Source organism: Phalangium opilio, unplaced genomic scaffold (genome assembly GCF_054372755.1).
Source record: "Phalangium opilio isolate 3A_F unplaced genomic scaffold, DU_Popi_V2 ptg000003l_1, whole genome shotgun sequence".
In the NCBI taxonomy this organism is placed as follows: Eukaryota; Metazoa; Arthropoda; class Arachnida; order Opiliones; family Phalangiidae; genus Phalangium; species Phalangium opilio.
Window position 1 is genome coordinate 8232342 of NW_028324145.1, and position 20586 is coordinate 8252927.

Below are 20586 nucleotides of genomic sequence, written 5' to 3' on the forward strand. Positions count from 1 at the left end.
CGAATTTCAATTTTTCTTTATATTTTCAAAATTAGGCGCGAAAAGAAATTGGGTCAAAGGTTTCTAACGGCATCTAGCGGTGGTTTCTATAAAAACAAATTCTCTGGTCACGTGATTACGTTACGTCAGTCTTCTTTCTGTTATGGAGGAAGAAGCCGGGTCAGTCAGTACTCAGTCTCGAATGTCTACTAAAATATATTGTTTAAATAAGGTAATTACGCCTTTTAATTGTTAAATATTAATTTAAAATTTTCCTTGTTCAGTATTTTAAGAGTTTTGGTCATTTCTTTCTTTCTAGTGCTCATGAAGTGGTGCTGATGTGTTTGATACAACGCAAATTTTCATAACTAAGCCTTGGTCATCTCCTTCACTGGCACTAAGGTAAGGGACATTTTAGTATTAGTTTCTGTTGGGAAGGGGAGGGGGGATGATTGAACGGCAATGTTTCAAGGTTTTCACCGTGCACGTTTTCCTCATTTGGTATTGTTTCCTTATTGTTGATTTGCACTAAAGTAAAGGTTTTGGTAATGTCTTGCGCGGGATGGTGCTACCCTCACCCTGCTGAAAGTTATTTTGCATGGTGAAGAGTTTCACTTTCTTTAACGAGTGGTTTAATATTACACACGTCTAGTACACATATTATCACATTTTTAAGTTGAGGTAATACTGTTTGTAGATTTCTGCATTACCGCCTGGTTTTTTTGTACATTAGTAAAAGTTGCACAATTATGCATATTTTTGAATATGGAGCTAACAGTTAGTCAAGGGGAAAAGTAGTTTAAAGGGGCTCACCAGCGCTGTTGGGGGGGGGGGGGAGACCGCTCTTAGTTCAGGGGGAAAACACCCAGCTCTTTGGCCATAACGAACAGTGTTCCGTAAATAAATAAATAAGGAATGGCGCCACCATCGCGTTGGGTGGGTGAGCAATATGCTAACCAACAGTTTTACCCGCCCCCCTACACCCCAACAGCTCCGGCCAGCCCCTTTAACATGTAGCTTCCCCTCTTGGTGGAGTATTTGAGCCTCCCAGTAAGAGGGATGACACCTGAGTAAGAGATGAAGGTTTAAACTGTTGGCTCCCTAGCACTATACCATCAATTTATACAACAATGGGGGCAATTCTCAAACTTTTTAAAGGAGTTATGTATCGTAAGTGATAACTATTGTCTAAAGGGTTGTTCTGTTGTCAACAACGTCCCGTCTATGAAAGCGCGATATCTAAATAGGCGATTAGTCATAGGTGTCATCAAACGAAAATCGGGGCATGTCTCGCGAATTCCGCTGGTTCTAATCAAAAACAAGGTGGTCAAGTTAAAATTTTACCACGGAATTTTCCGGTAAAATATAAAATTTAAGAAAGGCCCGAAGCGCCTGTCCCTGTGCTGGACGCGTACACGATTTGGAGAGAGAGAAGCTCGTAGAGAAACAAAGGGAAAGTGCTACGTAGGGAACTGCCTGACTATATATAAGTGAGAGGGGGAAGAGGGAGAGGGGGCGTCTCGCCCCGAGAGGAAGGAGAGGGGGCGTCTCGCCCCGAGAGGAAGGAGAGGGGGCGTCTCGCCCCGAGAGGAGAGAGAGGAAAGAAAGGTAGTTTAAATTGCGCGGGCTTTATTGAGTGAAGGAAACAAGATGATAATTTTCGTGCGTGATACATCAGGTTATGCTGGATGGTTAGGTTGGGTTTTGTAAAATGGAGGGGACGGTTTGCCGTCATAGTGACTTCTCGTTTAGGGGATCCAGAATTTTGTTTTAGATACATTATTTGACTCCTCTGGTTTTTAAAAATTATACTTTAGTGGGGTGCACAATTTAGTTTCATTAATATTATTTGAAATATGACGTTATTAGAAATAATGCTTAGGGGGATACACGATTGTGTTTCAGAAATGTTTTTTAGTTGTACGATTTATTTTAATACCTTAGGGAGATCAACTATATGGGGAGCCACGTGAGGGCCCAGCCCTTGGGCCATCTTGTTAATTATCACGAGAGTGATAACTTATCGAAAGGGTTAAGCAGGTCGATAAGATATCGTTTGCTTTATAACTAAAGACGGTAAAATTTTAGCTTGACCGCCTTGTTTTTTATAAGCACGAGGGGAATTCGCGAGAGGTGCGCCGATTTTCGTTCAAGGTTTGATGACTCCTATGAATAATCACCTATTTATATATCGCGCTCTCATAGACGGCACGAGGTTGACAACAACCCTTTAGACGATAGTTATCACCTGCAATAACTCGCTTGAAAAGTTAGAGAATTGCCCCAAATGGATGTTGAATAGCCTGTTTAACCACTTAATGATGAGATGGCAACTCTCTGCCTTTGACTACCTAACATTCCAAGGGAAGGTGACATGGAGTGCCGCAACTCTATAGAGCTATCTCAGTTGTTAGGTCAGTGCCTAGCTAAAACGTCCTGGGCTTAGCTTTGGCAGTGGGTGGCCATTTTGTTACCGCTTTGGTTCTATGGGCATATATCATGGGTGATGTGACAATATGGCTTCTGAGATAGCTCTATCAATGTTTCTATTGATTCATAATAATACCCACTCAAAACCCTTAAAGAATATTTGAACTCCCGCTTGGTTAATTTGGTTCATTTACCGTTTTTTCCAACCCAATTCCACTACCACTGCAACCACCCTGAGCTTGACCAGGCTTTTGTGGGTGCTTTTATCATTGTTTGGTAGAGCAAAATAACGTTTCTAATGTTATATTTACCATGTTATATCATTTAACCTTGTAATCCAGAGTTGTATTATTACATTTACCTGCAAGCTTATGTTTGTGTAGTAAAAGCTACCAGCACAGTTTTAATCGGGTTTTTTACACGTTGCCTTAAACCACATTGAACACATCCTTTGAAAAACATGGCTATCTTTTATTTTTGCCAGAAAGTAAATTGACTTCATGAACCACTTCTAATCTGATCACACAAATCTAAAGAACACCCACATCATAACCATGGGTACTCTACTAGACCCCAAAAAGTTTTTCGTTACCGCGACTCAAAATTTGGCACGGTCTTTGGCTGCAATTAAACCAACACCAGAAGAAAAATTTCAAAGACTGTTTTCATTATGCCCACAAGATCAACAAGGTTTATTCCGTTTGGATCAAAGGGCCCAAGAAGCCATTGTCGCCCTTGGAATTTATTTCTTGGAATCAGGGTTCCAGAAAAAAGAAGTGATTGTACCTTATTTGTTGAAAGTTTTGCGAGGCTTAGCAAAAGCCATTTGGGTTGATGAAGTTAGAATACACGACACTGATAGAATCCCAGTTAGTGAGAGGTTCAGTTTTTGCCTCAACACCTTGCTTAGCGACATTGCCTGTCTGAACAGTGAATTAAGATTGGAGATAATAGAGTGCCAAGTCGACTTTTTGGGAGTGTTGGGAAATTTGATTAGAAGTTACAAGGGTACACCGAGTCCTCGAGGCAGCTTGGCTAAAGTAACCCTTTGCAAAGCGACTATCCCCATTTTGATTGGAACAGCTCGAGCTATTGGTAGAGCTAGCAAAGTTGGAACACCTTTATTTTGTCGACTATTTCCTCCTCCTAGTAAAGTGGTAGTAGCTCCTATGGCTACCTTGCAACGAACCGCTAGTTCCGGCGATTCTTCGTCAAACAAGAAGAATTCTTTAGGGAGTGGTAGTCTACCTAGATCACTTTCTAGAGCGTCTTGCAATACTAATAGAATCGTCGGTCTTGCAAGCCGAGACTCTGGCGCTGATTTGATCTCCCTCTCAAGTTACTATAGCGCTAACCCGGTAGAAAGGGTATCATTTCAAAGTCAAACGTCAATCCCTTATGACGCGACACTCTATTTCTTCTATAAATTTGGATCCAGTTTTGGTCTCGCGCCTTTCTTGGGAGTGACTGAAATGGCAGGAACCGAAAACCCACTTTGCTTTTCAATAATTCACTTGCAAGCGGTTTTGGCTGTAGCTAAAAAGCTATTGACCCAGGATATTCTGGGATACTTGGATGATCAAGCCGGCGAAGTTTACAGCACTGGTCAAATAAAAATATTCCCTTACAAAACCTTCAGCGAAACCATGAAATTGGTGATGGTTACACTCTTAAGGGAATTGCTTCAGCATCAAAAGGATTTACCCATTCCCTTCACTAAGGATGTTCAGGAATTTGTTCGAGGACTTTTTCTATCTGGACAGACTGAGCTTCAAAGCAAAAATCACGACGCTAGTGAACGAGAGGATAGAGAAACTAATTACGCCACTGTTAATAAGTTTAAAGTCAATGTTCAAACCAATTCGGCTTGCGTGGACTTGCTGGTCTGGGCTGTAGCTGATGAAATAGGAGCCGATGGACTTTGTAGTCGATTGACCGAGAAAATTAACTCGTCCCATGGTCAGAAATTGGCGCTGGCTCATATGCCCTTGTTAATTGTCTGCCTGGAAGGTTTGGGAAAACTCGCCACCAAGTTTCCCAGTATCGCCGATAACTGCATCGCGGCCCTTCGAGATTTCTTGGTCAACCCTTCTCCCATTTTATTAAAGCTGCAACGACAGCAGAGCGACATTTCCACCCGAATGGGACCCTTGAGCATTATGATTACGGACCCGTGCGGAACATCTAACGTTAATACCAAGACTAACACTGTTTCTAGTTCTCACATGGCTTTCGAACAACTTCGCGACACCGCTATCGACAATCTATGTCAATCTATTAATGCCGGGCTTTCTTGCGACCCTTACTGCTTCCAAGCTTTCCTGGCTTCCGTCTCGAACCGGCTATATCAGGCCGAGAAGAGCGACATGGAATCGACTTTAGTCTCCACCAACACCATCGTGGCCCTGGGAAGATTGGCTGTAGCTTTGAAAGAGACCCCGAGGACCATGGAATTTATTTTGCAGTTCTTTCAGCAAAGATTTTGCCGGCCGCCTTCGCCTTTAGACGCTTTAATAGTAGAACAATTGGGATGTATGGTCATCGCCAATGGAGACACTTACGTCTATGAAGAAGTGATGAAGATGTTTACCATGATTACTGTCGAGTCGAGTTCCCCGTACGACGTTGGTAGCGTGGAAGACAAGAAACAAGGTTATCGGCACGTCTCGTTAGCCGTTATGAACGCCTTGTCCAAAGTCGCCAATGTACTAGATGGCGAAGAACAACAACACGAACTCTTGGTTCGATTATTGGAGCTTTTTGTCCAGTTGGGATTAGAAGGAAAACGGGCGAATGAAAGAGCTCCCGCCTCCGTCAAGGCTTCGAGTAGCGCCGGATCGTTGGGTGTACTTATCCCAGTTATCGCTACTCTGGTACGAAGATTACCACCCATCATGAAGCCCAAACCAAGGTTACACAAACTTTTTCGCGATTTTTGGCTTTATTGTGTCGTTATGGGATTTACTTCGGAATCGGGATTATGGCCGCAAGAATGGTACGAAGGCGTCAAAGATATCGCGGCCAAGTCACCCTTACTCGTTTCCCGCGAACACTTGAGGTCCGAACTTCAATACAACTCGGCTATTAGAAACGAAACCGTCTCAGTTGGAGAACTGCAAGAATTGCGAAATCAGATCTTGAGTCTTTTAGACCATCCTGCCGAGATTACTCCCTACGTAAACAAGTTGAATTTCGCCCAATGTACCTACTTGCTGTCGGTGTACCGACTGGAGACATTGAGGGTTCAGAACTCGCAAGGCGAAACACCCTTTCATTTGATGATTCAATACGTTGAGGACCCTACTATTCAAAAGGACAAGGCTGGTATGTGGCAATGCATCTCGGTTATTGCCGATAAAGTTTTCTTTTCCTTTTTGGGCGTCATGACCATCAAACCTAAGAACAAAGAACGAGACATTGAATTGGAAAATCACGCTCTTTTCCTCCTAGTCAAGTTTAACCATCCTCATAAACAAATACGACGTATTGCCGATCGCTACTTGGCTGGCCTCGTCGATAAGTTCCCTCACCTACTATGGAATGGGACAGTCCTCTGGACAATGTTGGATATACTGCACGTACTTACCACCTCTCTTTATTTGGATCCGAACGAAGAAAATCCGGAAATTGAAGTACCCGGAACTAGTTACAAATTAACCCTAACAGACACGATGGAAGCCCGCGAATGCATCGTTAAAGACTTCGCAGCCCGTTGTCAAGGCATTGTACAAGAAGCCGTAAAATGGGCTCCAGAAATTACACGATCTTATTTGGAAGAGTATCTCGCTAGCCAATCAAAAGCTACTGATGGTCTGAAACAACACAGCGGATTCGCCTTGGCCGTACAAAGTATCCTGCACTTTTCTGGCCTAAACTTACAATCGTTGGCCCTACCACCCGCCACTTTAGATAAATGGCCTTCCTGTGCCAAGAATAACGATTCTGAATTCGTCGCGTCTCTTAATTTACGTTGTCGATTCTCGGGCGAAGTCGCCGGTCTCCTTATGTTGGGTGAAAACGAAGAATCGGCTAAGGAAAAACTCTGCGAGAAATTGATCGCTGATTTGAAAAGCAGTTGGGCCAAAAAAGACGTTGGTTACCATAAGGAATGCGTCTTTCGAGTCACGGCACTTTTGATAGCCTCCAACGGAATCAACAGGGCTTTATTACACGCTCTTTGTTGGTCGGCTGTGGAATTTTTCCAACACGAGGCTACAAGGAGCATCGTGGCTTGTTGGCAATGGGTTCTCGTCGCCCGATCTGATTTGGAATTACCTCTTTTGCAAGAAATGTCTGCCGCCTGGCACATGACAATCGATAGACAAATGGGACTATTTTCCAAGGATCCTCCTCAAGTGGACCCCTGGGCTGCTCACGAAGGATGCGTTTTAGCTCCCAACCCGGCTTATTTCGAACCCCACGCCATATGGGTGAAATTCCTGGCGGAAAGAATTGAAATTGCCAAGTACTGCAGCTTAGACGAAGTTGAAATATTCGCCAATATGCTTCATAGATCGTTATCAGTGGCTGTTGGGAAAAATTGGAACCATCGTCACATTGCTACCATCGGTACACGCTTTCGTTTATTAACAAGCGGGCTATCATTGGTCCAAGGAGACGTACTACCACGTACCGTCAGTAAAAGCGTCCTTCGAGAAAGGATTTATTCTTCAGCTTTGGACTACTTCGCCGGATATCCCATGAGCCCTTCCCAGAAAGGTCCTCAACTCAGAGAAGACATTTTATGTCTAATTAAATTCTGGCAAGGCATACATACGGATAAAAAGTACTTGAAGACCAATATGATGGCCGATTTATGGGGAGATTCCAGCGCCCCTAATAACTTGTCCTTGAGTCTAAGCTCTGAACTTAGAGGAAGTTCCGATTTGTCCGCCAGAGCTACCCCAACTGGTTGGATTAACACGGTACCCCTTAGCAGCAATATGTCAACCATCTCTCGTCGTTCCTCCGGAGGACGATCAGGAAGGCGAGACCAAGGAACCGAATTATTTGTTAAAGACTACGTTCGTAAACGAAACCTAATCATGGGCCTCCTAGCTGTAGAAATAGAATACTTGATAACATGGCATAACCCAATGTCCCTTCCCGAACGGCATGTACCCGGCGAAGAGACGATTGCGGCTTGGAGAAGTCAAACTACAACCGAAAGAACCTGGAGAGATACCGCCCGTTTGGCTTGGGATATTTCCCCCAGTTTGGCCGTTTTCTTACCCTGTCGTTTTAAAAATTCCGAAACCTTGCAGTCAGAACTTTCTCGGCTGGTCCGACTCAACCCTAGCGCCGTTTCTCATTTGCCGGAAGCCGCCAGCTATCTTATCACCACGGAAGTCGTTCTCTCTGACCGTCCCGAGTTGACTTACCTTCTAACGTGGGCCGAAGTCTCACCCATCAAAGCCTTGGCGTACTTTTCCCGCCAATACCCACCTCATCCTATCACAGCCCAATACGCCGTTCGGGTTTTGGCCTCGTTTCCTCCCGACGTCATCCTATTTTACATTCCTCAGTTGGTACAAGCCGTACGTTACGATACCATGGGGTACGTCACGGAGTTTATTAAATACGCCGCGAGCCATTCGCAGTTGCTGGCCCATCAGTTGATATGGAACATGAAGACAAATATGTATTTGGACGAAGAAGGTCATCTGCAAGACCCCGACATGTTCGATTCGCTTCATCACATAGTTACTAGCATTATCAACAGCCTTTCCGGACCAGCCAAAGAGTTTTACGAACGCGAGTTCGACTTTTTCAGCAAGATAACCGCCATTTCGGGAGAAATACGACCGTATCCGAAAGGTACCGAACGTAAACAAGCGTGTCTGAAAGCTCTGAGTCAAATTCAAGTACAACCGGGTTGTTACCTACCGTCAAACCCCGAGGCTTTAGTCGTTGATATTGATTACAAATCTGGAACTCCCATGCAGAGTGCCGCCAAAGCTCCGTTTTTGGCTCGATTTAAGGTACGAAATTGCGGCATACACCAACTCGAAAGCTTGGCCCTTAATTACAAAAACAGCAATATAACAACGACACAGTCCATTGGTCCTGAAGTGTGGCAAGCCGCCATATTCAAAGTCGGAGACGATGTCCGTCAAGATATGTTAGCCCTGCAAGTCATTGGGCTCTTTGAAAAAATCTTCAAGCAAGTCGGTCTCGATTTGTTTCTCTTCCCATACCGCGTGGTTGCAACCGCTCCGGGTTGCGGCGTTATCGAATGCGTCCCCAATGCCAAGTCGAGAGACCAATTAGGTCGACAAACGGACATAGGATTGTACGAATACTTTATAAAGAAATACGGAGACGAATCGTCGAAACAATTCCAAGAAGCTCGCAAAAACTTCGTCAAGAGTATGGCGGCGTACAGTGTCGTGGGCTTTTTACTGCAGATCAAAGACAGACACAATGGTAACATCATGCTGGACTCGGATGGACACATTATCCATATAGATTTCGGATTTATGTTCGAAAGCTCGCCCGGTGGTAACTTAGGTTTCGAACCCGATATCAAACTGACTGACGAGATGGTCATGATTATGGGAGGCAAGATGGAAGCCGCTCCTTTCCGATGGTTCTTGGAACTGAGCTCCCAAGCGTACTTGTCCGTGAGACCGTATCGGGAAGAAATTATATCTTTGGTATCGCTGATGTTGGACACTGGTCTACCGTGTTTCCGTGGTCAAACGGTGAAACAATTACGAGCTCGATTCGCTCCGAATGTCAGCGAAAAAGAAGCGGCCGCTTATATGCTGAAAATTATCAGGGATTCTTTCTTGAATTTCCGTACCAGGACCTACGATATGATTCAGTATTATCAAAATCAAATTCCATATTAATTAACTTACACTAATATAATATTATTAATATATTGATATGTACACTATTATAACCCCTTTGTTATTTACTCCTATAATTTACGTTGTAAGATATAAAAGTATATACTTATTGTGATTACGCCATAGCTTTCGGTATAATGTAAAGATCATTGTTATTGTTTATAATTATTTCGTTAAAATAAAGAAAATGTTATTGTAAAACAAATACTTTAATGTTATTTAAAGATAGGATTATACGAGCTTGAGGTTTCTTCGTGACATGTATAAGCTTTCAGAAATAAATTCAATATAATTGTGAAAAACTAATAAACTATTAAGACAAGCCATTATTTTTGAATGATTCATTTCACAAGCTCGTAATCACGACGTACACAGACTTTCATTTATTTGACACAAAATAAAGCATTTCTAAGTGTTTTGGACAAGATGGACAAAGATTACATTACAAAAATGCGTAAACGTATAAACCCTGATATATTTGTCATCACATCGTTTAATTTAGACAACATTGAGCTCGGTTGAGCAGTGATGTCTGGCGTTAAAGCTATGTATTTGTGTTAGTGGAATTGGTGTTAGGTCATCTATAATTTCTGGTCTTTATATTGACCCCAAGCTTTTCGTATTTTGGCCGCGGAATTCTCCTCCCTTTTCCTCCAAAGCGTCGAGCTGATTGGCTTGTAATCCGGTTCGGAGTGAGCCAATTGGTCAAACGATTCGACGTTCTTAATCTCTATACCTTTTTCCCTGAGTGACCAACGGAATAAAGCGTCTAAGACGTCTCTGTGGTGGACTCTTTCGCCTTCGACTATTGGTATGTCTAATGGCGCCAAACTGTTGTCCCCGGTTTTATTGAAACCGAACGCGCTGGACTGTAAGTCCATTAAGCTAGACAGTTGGTTTAGGTCGATGTAACCGTTACCCTCCTTGTCGTACTGACTCCAAGTACGATAGAAATGGTCAATTTGTTCGTTTTCCAAACGTTCCAGCTCTTCTACCCCAGCTTCGCTGTACATTTCCATCGTAATTACGGTTAGCAACGTGAAGAATATCAAGTAACTAATGGTGATAAAGCTGACGCAGTAGACGACGGCAAGGTCCTTATTTCCGCAATTGATCCCTTCTCCGCTATCGTAGCAGTCTCGTTCGTTCATAATGGGGTACAGAAATCCATCCCACCCGGAGGTCGTGAACATTTGACATAAAATGATGATGGATTCCCCCAAGGTGTTGAAGAAAAGATGCGAGCCGAATTGCTTCACTTCGCGCCATAATAAGAGACCCCAAAAGGCGTAGATGAAAATGACTACGGATTCGAAGAATACCAAGAAACCCAAGTAAGGGATAATCTTGCGTAGGGCTGAAAAAACGCGACGGAAAGGAGGTAAACGCTTCATCCATTTCCGCTTGGAGAAAATGTCGGATACACGAAGAAGACGAAGAATCATTGGTGGAAAAACGAAATTGTTGACTTGGTTTTCGTAAACAATATCTGGGAAATTTTAGTGGTTGAATTAGAGATTTTGAAAGCTTCCAGGTTTGACTGGTAAAAACCTACTTCCAAATAATTCGATGAGGACCGCTATTACGTCGATTAAGTTTACTGGTTTTTTGACAAAGTCAATTCCGTCGGCTAATGCCCTAACGATCAGTTCGATGATGAAAACTAGGATAAACACCAGGCGAGTGTACTTCATGATATCAGTGAAACCTCTCGGCTCGTAAAAATGATCGAAGGACAACAACGTGACGTATAGAGTGATCAAAACCAGGACTAGAACGTCAAATGGAAGGCTCTCCACAAAGCCCTTCAGTGTCTGCGAAAGTTTACCCTGTAAAACAACGACTGGAGGGTTGGGATTCCTCGAAGACATGATTTGAATGCCTTTGTAGTAAAGTTCGTCTTCCTGGGACTTGATGCCTTTCTCTTCGTCTGGGGAAGAAGTAAATAATCTGCATCTAAGGTAGTTGGAAGTCTGCTGAGAGTCGACCAACCTGAAATTTGTTTTTGTCTGTTAAATCCGTCGATTAAGACGCTGAACCACATAATGTAGGTGAAGTAGGATCCAAAGATTATAAAGAGAATAAAGTAGATCCACATGGCGAAATTGACTTCTGTAGATGGTTGCTCGTCTTTCTTTAAATTTCCACAAAACATTTAGGGACAGTCTTAAAGGGTTCTTTACGGATAACCTACAATACTTGAATCCATGGCGTTGTGAATGATACCAATCCATCCTTTGAACGTAGCCTGCGTGAAAGACAAGTGTGAACTTTCAACATTCAGACCATTGACCGGTCTTGGAAAGATGACTTACAATTTGACTCAGCGATAAGTAACTGTCCAGGATATTGTCGAAATGAATGTCTGGGTTGACCCATGATAAGTTAGCCTTTATGCATGCAGTCCTGTTCCCGATAACGGTTTTATTGACGCGATTTCCATCATCATCTACGCATCTATAGAACTTGCCCGCGAAGAGTTGTACTCCCATAATGCCGAAGATTAACCAAACGAAGAGTCCTTGTATGAAAACGTTGACCATTCCCGGAAACGCTTCTACTATAGTGTTCATAACCGTCTATTTTCCGAGAAAGCTATACGAGTTGTACTAGCGTAACTTCAATGGATGAAATCCCACTACTTACCCTGGACACTTCGAATCTGAACGTCAATCCAACAAGTCTGAACAAACGACAAGCGATAAGTATTTCTATGTGGGGTTTGGCGGCCACATTCGCCATAAGAGTGCCAAGTAAGTAAGCCTGTAAAAACACGATTAAAGATGTCGTGTTGGACCAGTCATTCGTACAGAATGGTACTTACTAAAATGAAGAAAAACTCCCAGCATCTAAAACCACTCTGGAAATAGCCTTTGACCCCGTGGCCCAATAAGCGTATGATGGTTTCCACGAGAAATATCAATGGTAGTACTAGGTTCAACATAACATCCATAGCTTCGTGGGTAATGGAAGCCTTGTTGAACTCTTCATACCGCGATGTCTGCGGATTAAATACGTTATTGAGGAATAAATAGTCAACTATCTTGGAAACCGTACCCATAGAGCGCAATTGACAATGATAACGGAAATAGTGAAGAGTTCGAAGAAAATGGAGTTGATCAACCAGAGACATTTTTGCCTCAAATTTGCCCATCCTGACCAGTCACCGCAATTTTTAGGGCAACATAAGAAGCAAATGGTGGGACAACAGTCGTCCATTTGTGCCGCTATATTGTAAAAGGTATTACTCTTGAGTTAGTGTTTTATTTTTTTAAGACGGGAGGCTTACCTTGCTGGTTCAAACCGGGAAGAGGGGCTCTTGACTGAAAACGGAAAATTGTTTCGATAAGTCTAAGACAATTCAAATATTTGGTTTAAAACTAACGTCATCGAAATCGAGTACCGCATTATCATCTTGGTTAACTTGAATCGAAGAAGCGTTGGCGTCGCTGCCTCGATGTTGATTGGCTTTCTGCAATCAATTGGCCCCTTTAACAACTAATTTAACCAATTACAGAGCCGAACATACTTCTTTAGCCAATCGGTAATAGGACAGTGATCTTCCGCACATTTTAGACACAATACTGTTCCATAATCGTATGAAACGGTCGGCTGAATCGGACATGATTTCTATAAAATCGTTTTTATCATCTTTGGCCTCTCCCTTCTGCTCTATCGATATGTAAGCCACTTGGAATACCGTGAACAAATTGAGCATCTGCAATTTGTCACAACAGAGGTCTACGTAAATACACTCTCTTACAACAATGTGGTCCAGCGTACTAGAATGTCTCCAAATATGACAACCGCGAAGAAAAAGGGCATGCTCCTAAATCCATTGGAGAGAATAGCGTCGTTCATGCCTTCAACCCATTCGCCGCAAATGCTGCGAATGACCATCAAGAAGGAATGACCCATGTCCATCATATGCCATCTAAGTTCGGTATCCTGGAAGACTTCTACGTAGAGTTCGCCATAGACTTGAGTACCAATAGCTCCCATGATGACCGAAAAGATACCCAGGATAATCAAAAAAGCTAGTTGCACTTTGAAGACTCGACCCATCAGACGCATGGCGTTATTGTACGTCGGCCAAAAACGACCGATACGTAACAGTTTGAGCTGTCAAAAAAAAAACATTTTTTTTAAGTAGTCATATTGTATTTATTGATCGGTGGTTACTTACGAAATACGAGCTTAAAAATATGCCTGTCATCATCATATTAAACATGAATGTCAGTACGATCACAAACTCGACGATGTTCCAACCAACTCTAAAGTAACCGCATGGACCAAGGGCGATCAGTTTAAAGACGAACTCGATGACGTACAGGAAGCTCATTCCCTGAAATTAATGGAAGCGATAATGATAGTGGATTTCATGGTTGAGTTGAAATATATACCATCCAGAAATAGCGCGTGCCAATATAGAAAGTCAGATCCATCTCGTCGTGATCACAAGCCATCAGGGCCACGTCGAACAACAAGCATATGACTATAAACTGTTGAACAAAAGGGTCGAATATGATTCGATGACATATTTCCCTGAATTTTGAGCAACAGCGGCAGCAATCCCAGTGGCAAACTATGGCGGATATTTGATTGGGTGGTTTTTGATGGCTGGTGCCGTTACTGATGACCGTGACGGCTGGCGTCGCCTCGTCGTCCGTGCTAGCTGCAAGGACGGCCAAAAGGTTTCAATTTTGTTTTGATGTAAAACCATGGTAAAACTTCTCGCAATTTACACTTGGCTCTATCTCGGCGGCCTGTTTCGTCCTCGTCGATGAAAGGTATGTCGTCCTTCGCTCCCGATGTTATCGGTTTGTCCTTTTAATTGAAATAGTTTGTCAAGTAACCCAATTAAAATAATTAGGCTTAGCGAATCTTACTGGTTTGTTCTTGTCCTTCACTTCCTCCCATATCTTATTGAAAGCCCCGAAAATGGCCGCGAGAATCATGTAGTAGACGCAATACGACGTTACAATTATTATGAAGAAAACAACGATGTAAATTGACCCCTTTGTCCTTAGAATCTTTTGCGGGGAATATATATTTTTAAGATCTTTTTTGCTATTAAGTCTTAAAACATCTTCTTACTCTTTGGCAAGTTTGCTCCCAAAAATCGTTTAGAGAAATGACCAAAACGCCCAGATACGACCAGAATATTGAGTCGAAGTGTTCTTGACCATATGTTGGGTTGGGTCCATAACCAATGAGGCATCTATAACCACGTGGACAGTCTTGGCTAGAAGTAATAAATAAGTGGCGATTATATTTGTAAATAAATTTGTTTTAAAAAAACTAGACACATTTCTTTCAAAGTTTCTTTACATGCGCAAAATTCGATTGTTTTCTTACTTTGAGCCACAGACATAGAACTGCTCTTCATCGACATGCCAGTTATCTTAAATTATAAAAAATATAGATTATAATTAAACTTAATTAGTTTTCGACACTCGATTAGTGTAGTGGGATGTTGTTTTTTTTTCCTCATCGCGGGGCCATATTAATCAAAAATCTTCGAGTACATACCAGCTCTTAATTAATTCCAACCACGGCGCCTTTACTTGGTTAGCTGATGATTAGTATTTTTAGCTAGCCTCTGAATTGTTTTTCTCATTTTAATAGGCCTACTGTCCTCAATTAACCCCTTGGTTTTTTTTTACTTAACTTGTAAAGTACCATTTTTATGTCGCCCCTCTCTAAGGTCTTAGTTGGTTGTTTCCCGCCATACTAGAACCCCTTTTTTCACCCTCCTTTACTCTAATTATTTAATTGTAGCACTTGGCATTTGGGCCATATTGCGCGGAAGTGCTAGCGGACGTAATTAATTCGGAAGTTATAAAAATAAGTCCATTTGTCCCAATTCTATACGTCAAACCTCTACTACTTCCTATAGCTTTAATCATAAGTTCCTAAGTTATGTTCCATAAGTATGACATAAGTAATGCTAGAGCTACAGCTTGAGCTAGTTCGAGAACGACAAGCGAGAATTGACTTCACTCGGTTGGTTTTTGCAAGACTTCCATCTTCCTATTTAGTCTGTAATAAGCCTTTAACAGCGCCAAAATTAGGCGTCGCTTTACCTCGAATCTCTGACCTACGTCACTTCATGACAAGCTCTAAGTAACCAGTGACAAACTTATGGAATATATATCTTATGAACTTATGCTTTAACAAACTTAAGCTTCCGTTTAATCTCTTTATGGATAAGAATAGACGGGCCTACGTGCAACCTTAGCCGCTAATTTTAATTCCTTACTAGAGGGAAGAGATAGCCTAGAAAATTTTAAATGCCAAAATTAGGAATAATTGTCTCTTCCTTCTAAATAAAAGCGTAACGAATTAGTCGAGAAAAACAGAACCTTGTACGTACGTTTTTAACACTTTAATAAAACTTAACTATAACGAGACTAACAAAAAGTATCGTAGGCAGAATTCGTACAAACCCGGAGAACCTGGAATGTCACGGAAATAAATTGTTGACTAATAATTCAGGGAAAACTCAAGGAAATTTATAATTTTTCGAAAAATTCAGGGAAATTTGTGAACAAGGTTTGAGTAAGTTTGCTCTGAAGTGGTTGTTGCTCCTTAATCCCGTTATTTATTAATCCTAAAACCAATCCTGCAGTTACTAGGTGACCTTTCACCTTTGAATATCAGTGAAATATATGGGGAAAAAGCCTGGTTAAGTCAGGGTAAACTGTTTTCCAAAGGTTTTACGAACCCTTTAGTAAACTAAAGTACTTTTGTCAGTACACTATGGGTTATTTTAAATTGGGCAAAAATCACAATACAACGACCAAAATCAGACCTATACGTGAAGCGGCTGAGAATACAATGGACATTTTAGTATAACGCGCGTTTAAACCAATATTTATTTTTTTCTTTCCTTTGTGAAAACCTTTTGTATCGTATTTTATTTGAATCGGAAATAGTTCTTTATAAAATCCAAGGCCCAAGTCCTTGACATAATTCTACAATTTGTCAGAAATGATAACACCCTTGCTACTGGAACTAAAAACAGTTAACTAATACATAATTATGTATTTTGAACTTGGCGTCAATGTTGCCAAAAAAATAAGGGTGGAGGCATTTTAGGCTTAGTGTATGTCTATTCTAGTCTTCGAGATTAATGTATCCGAAATTCTTGCACGCCATGTGTTGTACCAGAATTTTGTTTTTCTGTTTTTTTTTCTTTCATACATGTCCTTTTTTATGAGCTTTTATATCTAATGATATAACGGTTCTCAAGTTTCCTTAGTGGGAGATGCTTTGGGGTTATGGTTAGAGTTAGTTACTAGTTAAAAACAGGACAAAATTCTCTTCAAGACATCAGGGAGGGAAGAGGAATTTGAGGGCGTCAAAAACTTTGATGGTGGTTTTCAATTTATATGACCAGGAATGCATACAGATTATTGGAATCATTGTGTACCCATTTCCTCAATTAACGTATCTAGACGGAATTTTGTGCATGGGAAGAGCTAGACTAATCATGTTTATGTATGACTAGTTTTACTTAACGAATAAAATATCGACCTCGCTGAGCGTTAATTGCTATGCCAACCAATGAAATCACAGTTATGAGGCGTAAGTTCTCAAGTCCGGCCCACAAAGCCCGCATAGAAATTAACATGGGGTGCGCGCAATAATTCCAAATAGCTTTATGTATTACGTATAATACTGGTACGAGGACATGCATTTTCTAAGTACAAATAGGACCGCCTAAGAAGTAGTTTAAGAACTCAAGCGCAGTGATCTTAGCATAATACTTAAATGACCTTGATATACTAGAAGTATACTGTTCCTTTCCTCGTGTCATGGCTTTTGTATCGACAAAGAGATCTCAGTTTATAAGATTCATGATTTTGTGTAGGTCCTAAAACCTATTAGTTCTTAATTACCTTCGTTATGGTTAAATTGCTCTAGTTGGTCACCAGTTAGGTTCGTCTCTGGTTCCAAAATGCATTTACGAGTTAGTTCCCCTTTGAAGAGGTGAAGGGTCCAAATGGCCAGTATGAAAGTGAAGATCATAAAAATGACCAACGGAGCCACGATGGCTTTGGTGGCTTCCCATAACCCCTTGCTGATCGGAATGATAACTGAAATATTAAGAAGAAGAAAATAAATAATTTTTAATCCTAGACGGAAATAGATACGAGTTCAGAGCGGTTTTTAATCGAATCCCAGTTAAAATGGGGCGGTTTCTCTCTTCCGAAGTTCTTAAGTACTTAATATTAAATTTCATTCAGTTGATTGTAGGGTCGGTTTATAAGGGGAAATGTGTATTTCTGCGATTTCACTGATAACGTTTAAGCCTTTCCTGCATTTTTATTTTCGAGTCTAGTTCAATTTTTAACATAATAATTTAGTTTAATACATAGTTTTCAGACTAGGATGATTGATATCATTTACACCAGGAGGCCGGGCTACTTGGTGGACACAGTGCGTTATCAAGTTGCCTGGCCTCCAGGTGTAATAGATATCAATCCTCCTTGTCTGAAAACCGTGTATTAAACTAGATCTGCATTATTTTTAAAGTATAAACCGTTAAGGTTTTGTCTAATTACCCTTAGATTCACTGAATACCAATTACGAGTAATCATTTTAGCACTGTCGGGGGGAAGGGCAGTGATTTTTAAAGATTACGCTATGGTGATCTCTTTAATACAGTGTTGTACGCTGATTACTTTCAGTGACTAGCCCCTCGGTTTGAAAGGAATGGGCTCTTACTTCAGAGGTATTTACTTATAGACTTCTGGTAACTAAACTGGTCTGTTTTCTTGTACTTAAATATTTTACTTCGGGGGTGATGATTACGCTGGCTTATATTGTCCCTTTGAATACAATTACAACTTTGTAACCGCTAATTGAGCATCAAAAACGACAGCGTAACACTTTCTACGTGTAGAACTTTGAAATTTAAATTGCGTTTAGAAACTCGGGTTGCGTGTTTTGGAGTTGACATCCATGAAAACCGCTTAAAATTAAACACCCAAGGTTAAGTTTATTAAGGGAATACTAGTTAAATTTTTTAAGCCAAGTTACTGTACGTAACCTTGAATAATGGTTAACGGAAGAAAGTAGGCGTTTCGGTTAATACCAATCCATTAAAACCTTTAACTTCAAAATTCGTATCGTAACGAAATCACTACCAAACCAGTTATTTTGTTATTCAACACGATATACTCTACAAATTGGATGGAAGTTTGATTTTAAAATAAATTAATTAACTGACTTACGTTCGAGTCCCAGTTTCTCCAAAATGGTATTAGCTTTTCCACCGACATTATTGGCTATACCTTTACCACGGGTCAAGCTGTTAGACCATTTGGACGATGGTTCGTGGCTACCATTGTCAGTTTGATTGGTCGGCGCGCTCATGATCGCATTCGAAAACCGATATCACCGATTAATTTTTGAATTTGTTTTTGGCTGCGGCTCTCTTGTGTTTGAGAGCGGCACTTTCCCGCCAAACTACTTTAAGCTAGAAACTCAACGCGACTAACTTTTCCGAGAAGGAAATATCGCGATTATATCTCGTTTGGATGAATGAGAAGAAGGGTGAGAATGATGCGTGTGAAGTTTATTAAATATGATAACTCGAAGTTATTAGTCTTTCGGAATAAGATGGTCCATGGATTTCAAAGAATAAAGTCGTGTTTCAGATGCAAGGCAAAGTCTTGACCTTGGGACGTTAGTATTTTAGTAAAGAAAACGTTTTGAGGATGTGATGGATCAGAACCATCCTTTCTATTCAATGATACCAAGAAGCGATATCTAGTTTATTAGGGAGAAGGTATAAGATGCCTATATATTCGCGCGCCATAGTCCCAGTCCCTCTTTCAAAATACAAGGGGGGACGTAAAAGGAGGCCGGGCTATTTCACCTCTCCTCAGTCGGAAAATACGTAATTTTCGTCATTTCCGTCGCGTTGACGTGAGTGTTCAAGAACCAATGAGATGCTGGTTATAATTTAGAGGCGGGGATTAACTCCGGACCTACGTTTGGACTGGAGATAAAGCTAGAAATAAACTAAATATCTAAAATTAGATATCACTTCTTGGTTTCACCTACGTCACTTCGTGACAAGCAGAGAATGTATAAAACTGTCAAAGAAGATGACCACAACATTGGTTGTACTCACGAAGGACTGGTAACACAAATCCGCACACATCTATATTTATAGATTCGACTGCATCTATATTTATAGATTCGACTGCATCTGTATTTATAGATTCGACTGAGTTAAAAATTTAATATTGGTAACTTCAAATTAATGTACATTTGATGGAGCGATTAATTTTTTGTGATCCCAGCCTCCCAGGGGACTAAAGGGGAGGGTGTTGATTCTCCCTTCCTAACTTTTCGTCCATTCTCTCTCTCTAGTACACTTTTCTATTAGTTTATTAAGAACTTAACTGTCTCTGACACCACACGTAAAGGCAACCCCGACCCTTCTACTTCTCTCAATGTAGTCTTAGGTGACATTGAATACCGACATAGTTTTAACTATCCTTGAAACTGCGAAGGGTTATGGATGGAAGACTGATTATGATGGTAGTGTTTTGTTGAATTAACCAAGCGTTAAGCTGCTGCTAGAGATGGAGTGCTAAACTTGTAAATTTGCGGATAGTTTCAAAAAATCCTTTTTGGCCCAATAGGGAGCTAACAATTGGCTAGTGGGAAGAGATAGTCTGACGTCACGCAGCCCCCCTCTGGTTGGCATTTTTGCGCGTAGAATACTGTTTCCAACCGTAGGGGGGATGAAACTCCAGTAAGAGATAGAAGGGTGTGACGTTTCAGGGTCAGAACTGTTAGTGATCATCCCCTTTGATAGTTTTGTTTGACCATTGTCTGAGGTCTTTCTTATCAAGAGATCAATAGGTAAGTGTGCTGTCAACAAGTGTTGCGAGTCATTTGTGATGTGTGCTTTCTACAACAGACTGAACTAACTTTGTGGTTCTGTTCAATTCAGTTCCAAAACTGCAAGAGATGCTCTTATAACAAATTACTGGCAACCCTGAAGCGCAGAAATGGGGGAGGAAATATCTCTAGCCCCTTTAACTCGCGCCATCTATGGGAGACAAGATAAAATAAAAGCTTACAAATAATATATTATAGAATAAGACGTTTTGTAAAGTGAAGATAACTTTCAAGGCTTTATTTTAAGAAGAAATAGTAACTTCAAATTATGTCAATAATTTTTTATGAAGAATTTAAGAAATTTAGCAAAGCATGTGGATTAAAATGTCTACAGCTTTAGACCTAGTTTCCTTTAAAAAAAAAGGGGTGCTGTTCAGTTCTAAATTTCAAATTAATA

General features: G+C 41.0%; 2 protein-coding genes across 3 annotated transcripts; one reads left to right on the top strand and one right to left on the bottom strand.

Annotated features, from left to right (window-relative positions):
• The first annotated feature begins 64 nt into the window (after nucleotides 1-64).
• Pi4KIIIalpha (phosphatidylinositol 4-kinase III alpha) lies at nucleotides 65-9591 on the top strand. The gene is made up of 3 exons (XM_089840008.1): nucleotides 65-211; nucleotides 299-381; nucleotides 2894-9591. The coding sequence occupies exon 3, from the start codon at nucleotides 2964-2966 to the stop codon at nucleotides 9261-9263; it is 6300 nt and encodes a 2099-aa protein (XP_089696134.1). The 5' UTR covers nucleotides 65-211; nucleotides 299-381; nucleotides 2894-2963; the 3' UTR covers nucleotides 9264-9591.
• On the bottom strand, nucleotides 9454-18800 carry LOC149717564 (sodium channel protein PaFPC1-like). Of its 2 annotated transcripts, none has more exons than XM_089840024.1 (20): nucleotides 18506-18800; nucleotides 17168-17365; nucleotides 14622-14667; nucleotides 14361-14508; nucleotides 14153-14296; nucleotides 14009-14090; nucleotides 13667-13938; nucleotides 13450-13608; nucleotides 13047-13385; nucleotides 12793-12981; nucleotides 12667-12735; nucleotides 12553-12586; nucleotides 12321-12490; nucleotides 12088-12264; nucleotides 11910-12026; nucleotides 11579-11842; nucleotides 11458-11511; nucleotides 11256-11397; nucleotides 10819-11193; nucleotides 9454-10752 (listed from the first exon to the last, which is right to left on the bottom strand). In XM_089840024.1, the coding sequence occupies exons 1-20, from the start codon at nucleotides 18645-18647 to the stop codon at nucleotides 9845-9847; spliced, it is 4029 nt and encodes a 1342-aa protein (XP_089696150.1). In that variant the 5' UTR covers nucleotides 18648-18800; the 3' UTR covers nucleotides 9454-9844. The 2 variants fall into 2 exon arrangements, with proteins under 2 accessions (XP_089696150.1, XP_089696144.1); XM_089840018.1 differs by having other exon boundaries at nucleotides 12649-12735; nucleotides 18506-18799.
• Nucleotides 18801-20586: the final 1786 nt, after the last annotated feature.

Coding starts and splice junctions, on each gene's coding strand:
- LOC149717564 (XM_089840018.1), bottom strand. CDS start 18,647: ATGAGCGCGCCGACCAATCAAACTGACAATGGTAGCCACGAACCATCG. Junction 12,982..13,046: donor TCATATTTGGAGACATTCTA/GTACGCTGGACC, acceptor GACAAATTGCAG/ATGCTCAATTTGTTCACGGT. Junction 11,194..11,255: donor CAGACAAAAACAAATTTCAG/GTTGGTCGACTC, acceptor CTTCTTCCCCAG/ACGAAGAGAAAGGCATCAAG.
- Pi4KIIIalpha (XM_089840008.1), top strand. CDS start 2,964: ATGGGTACTCTACTAGACCCCAAAAAGTTTTTCGTTACCGCGACTCAA.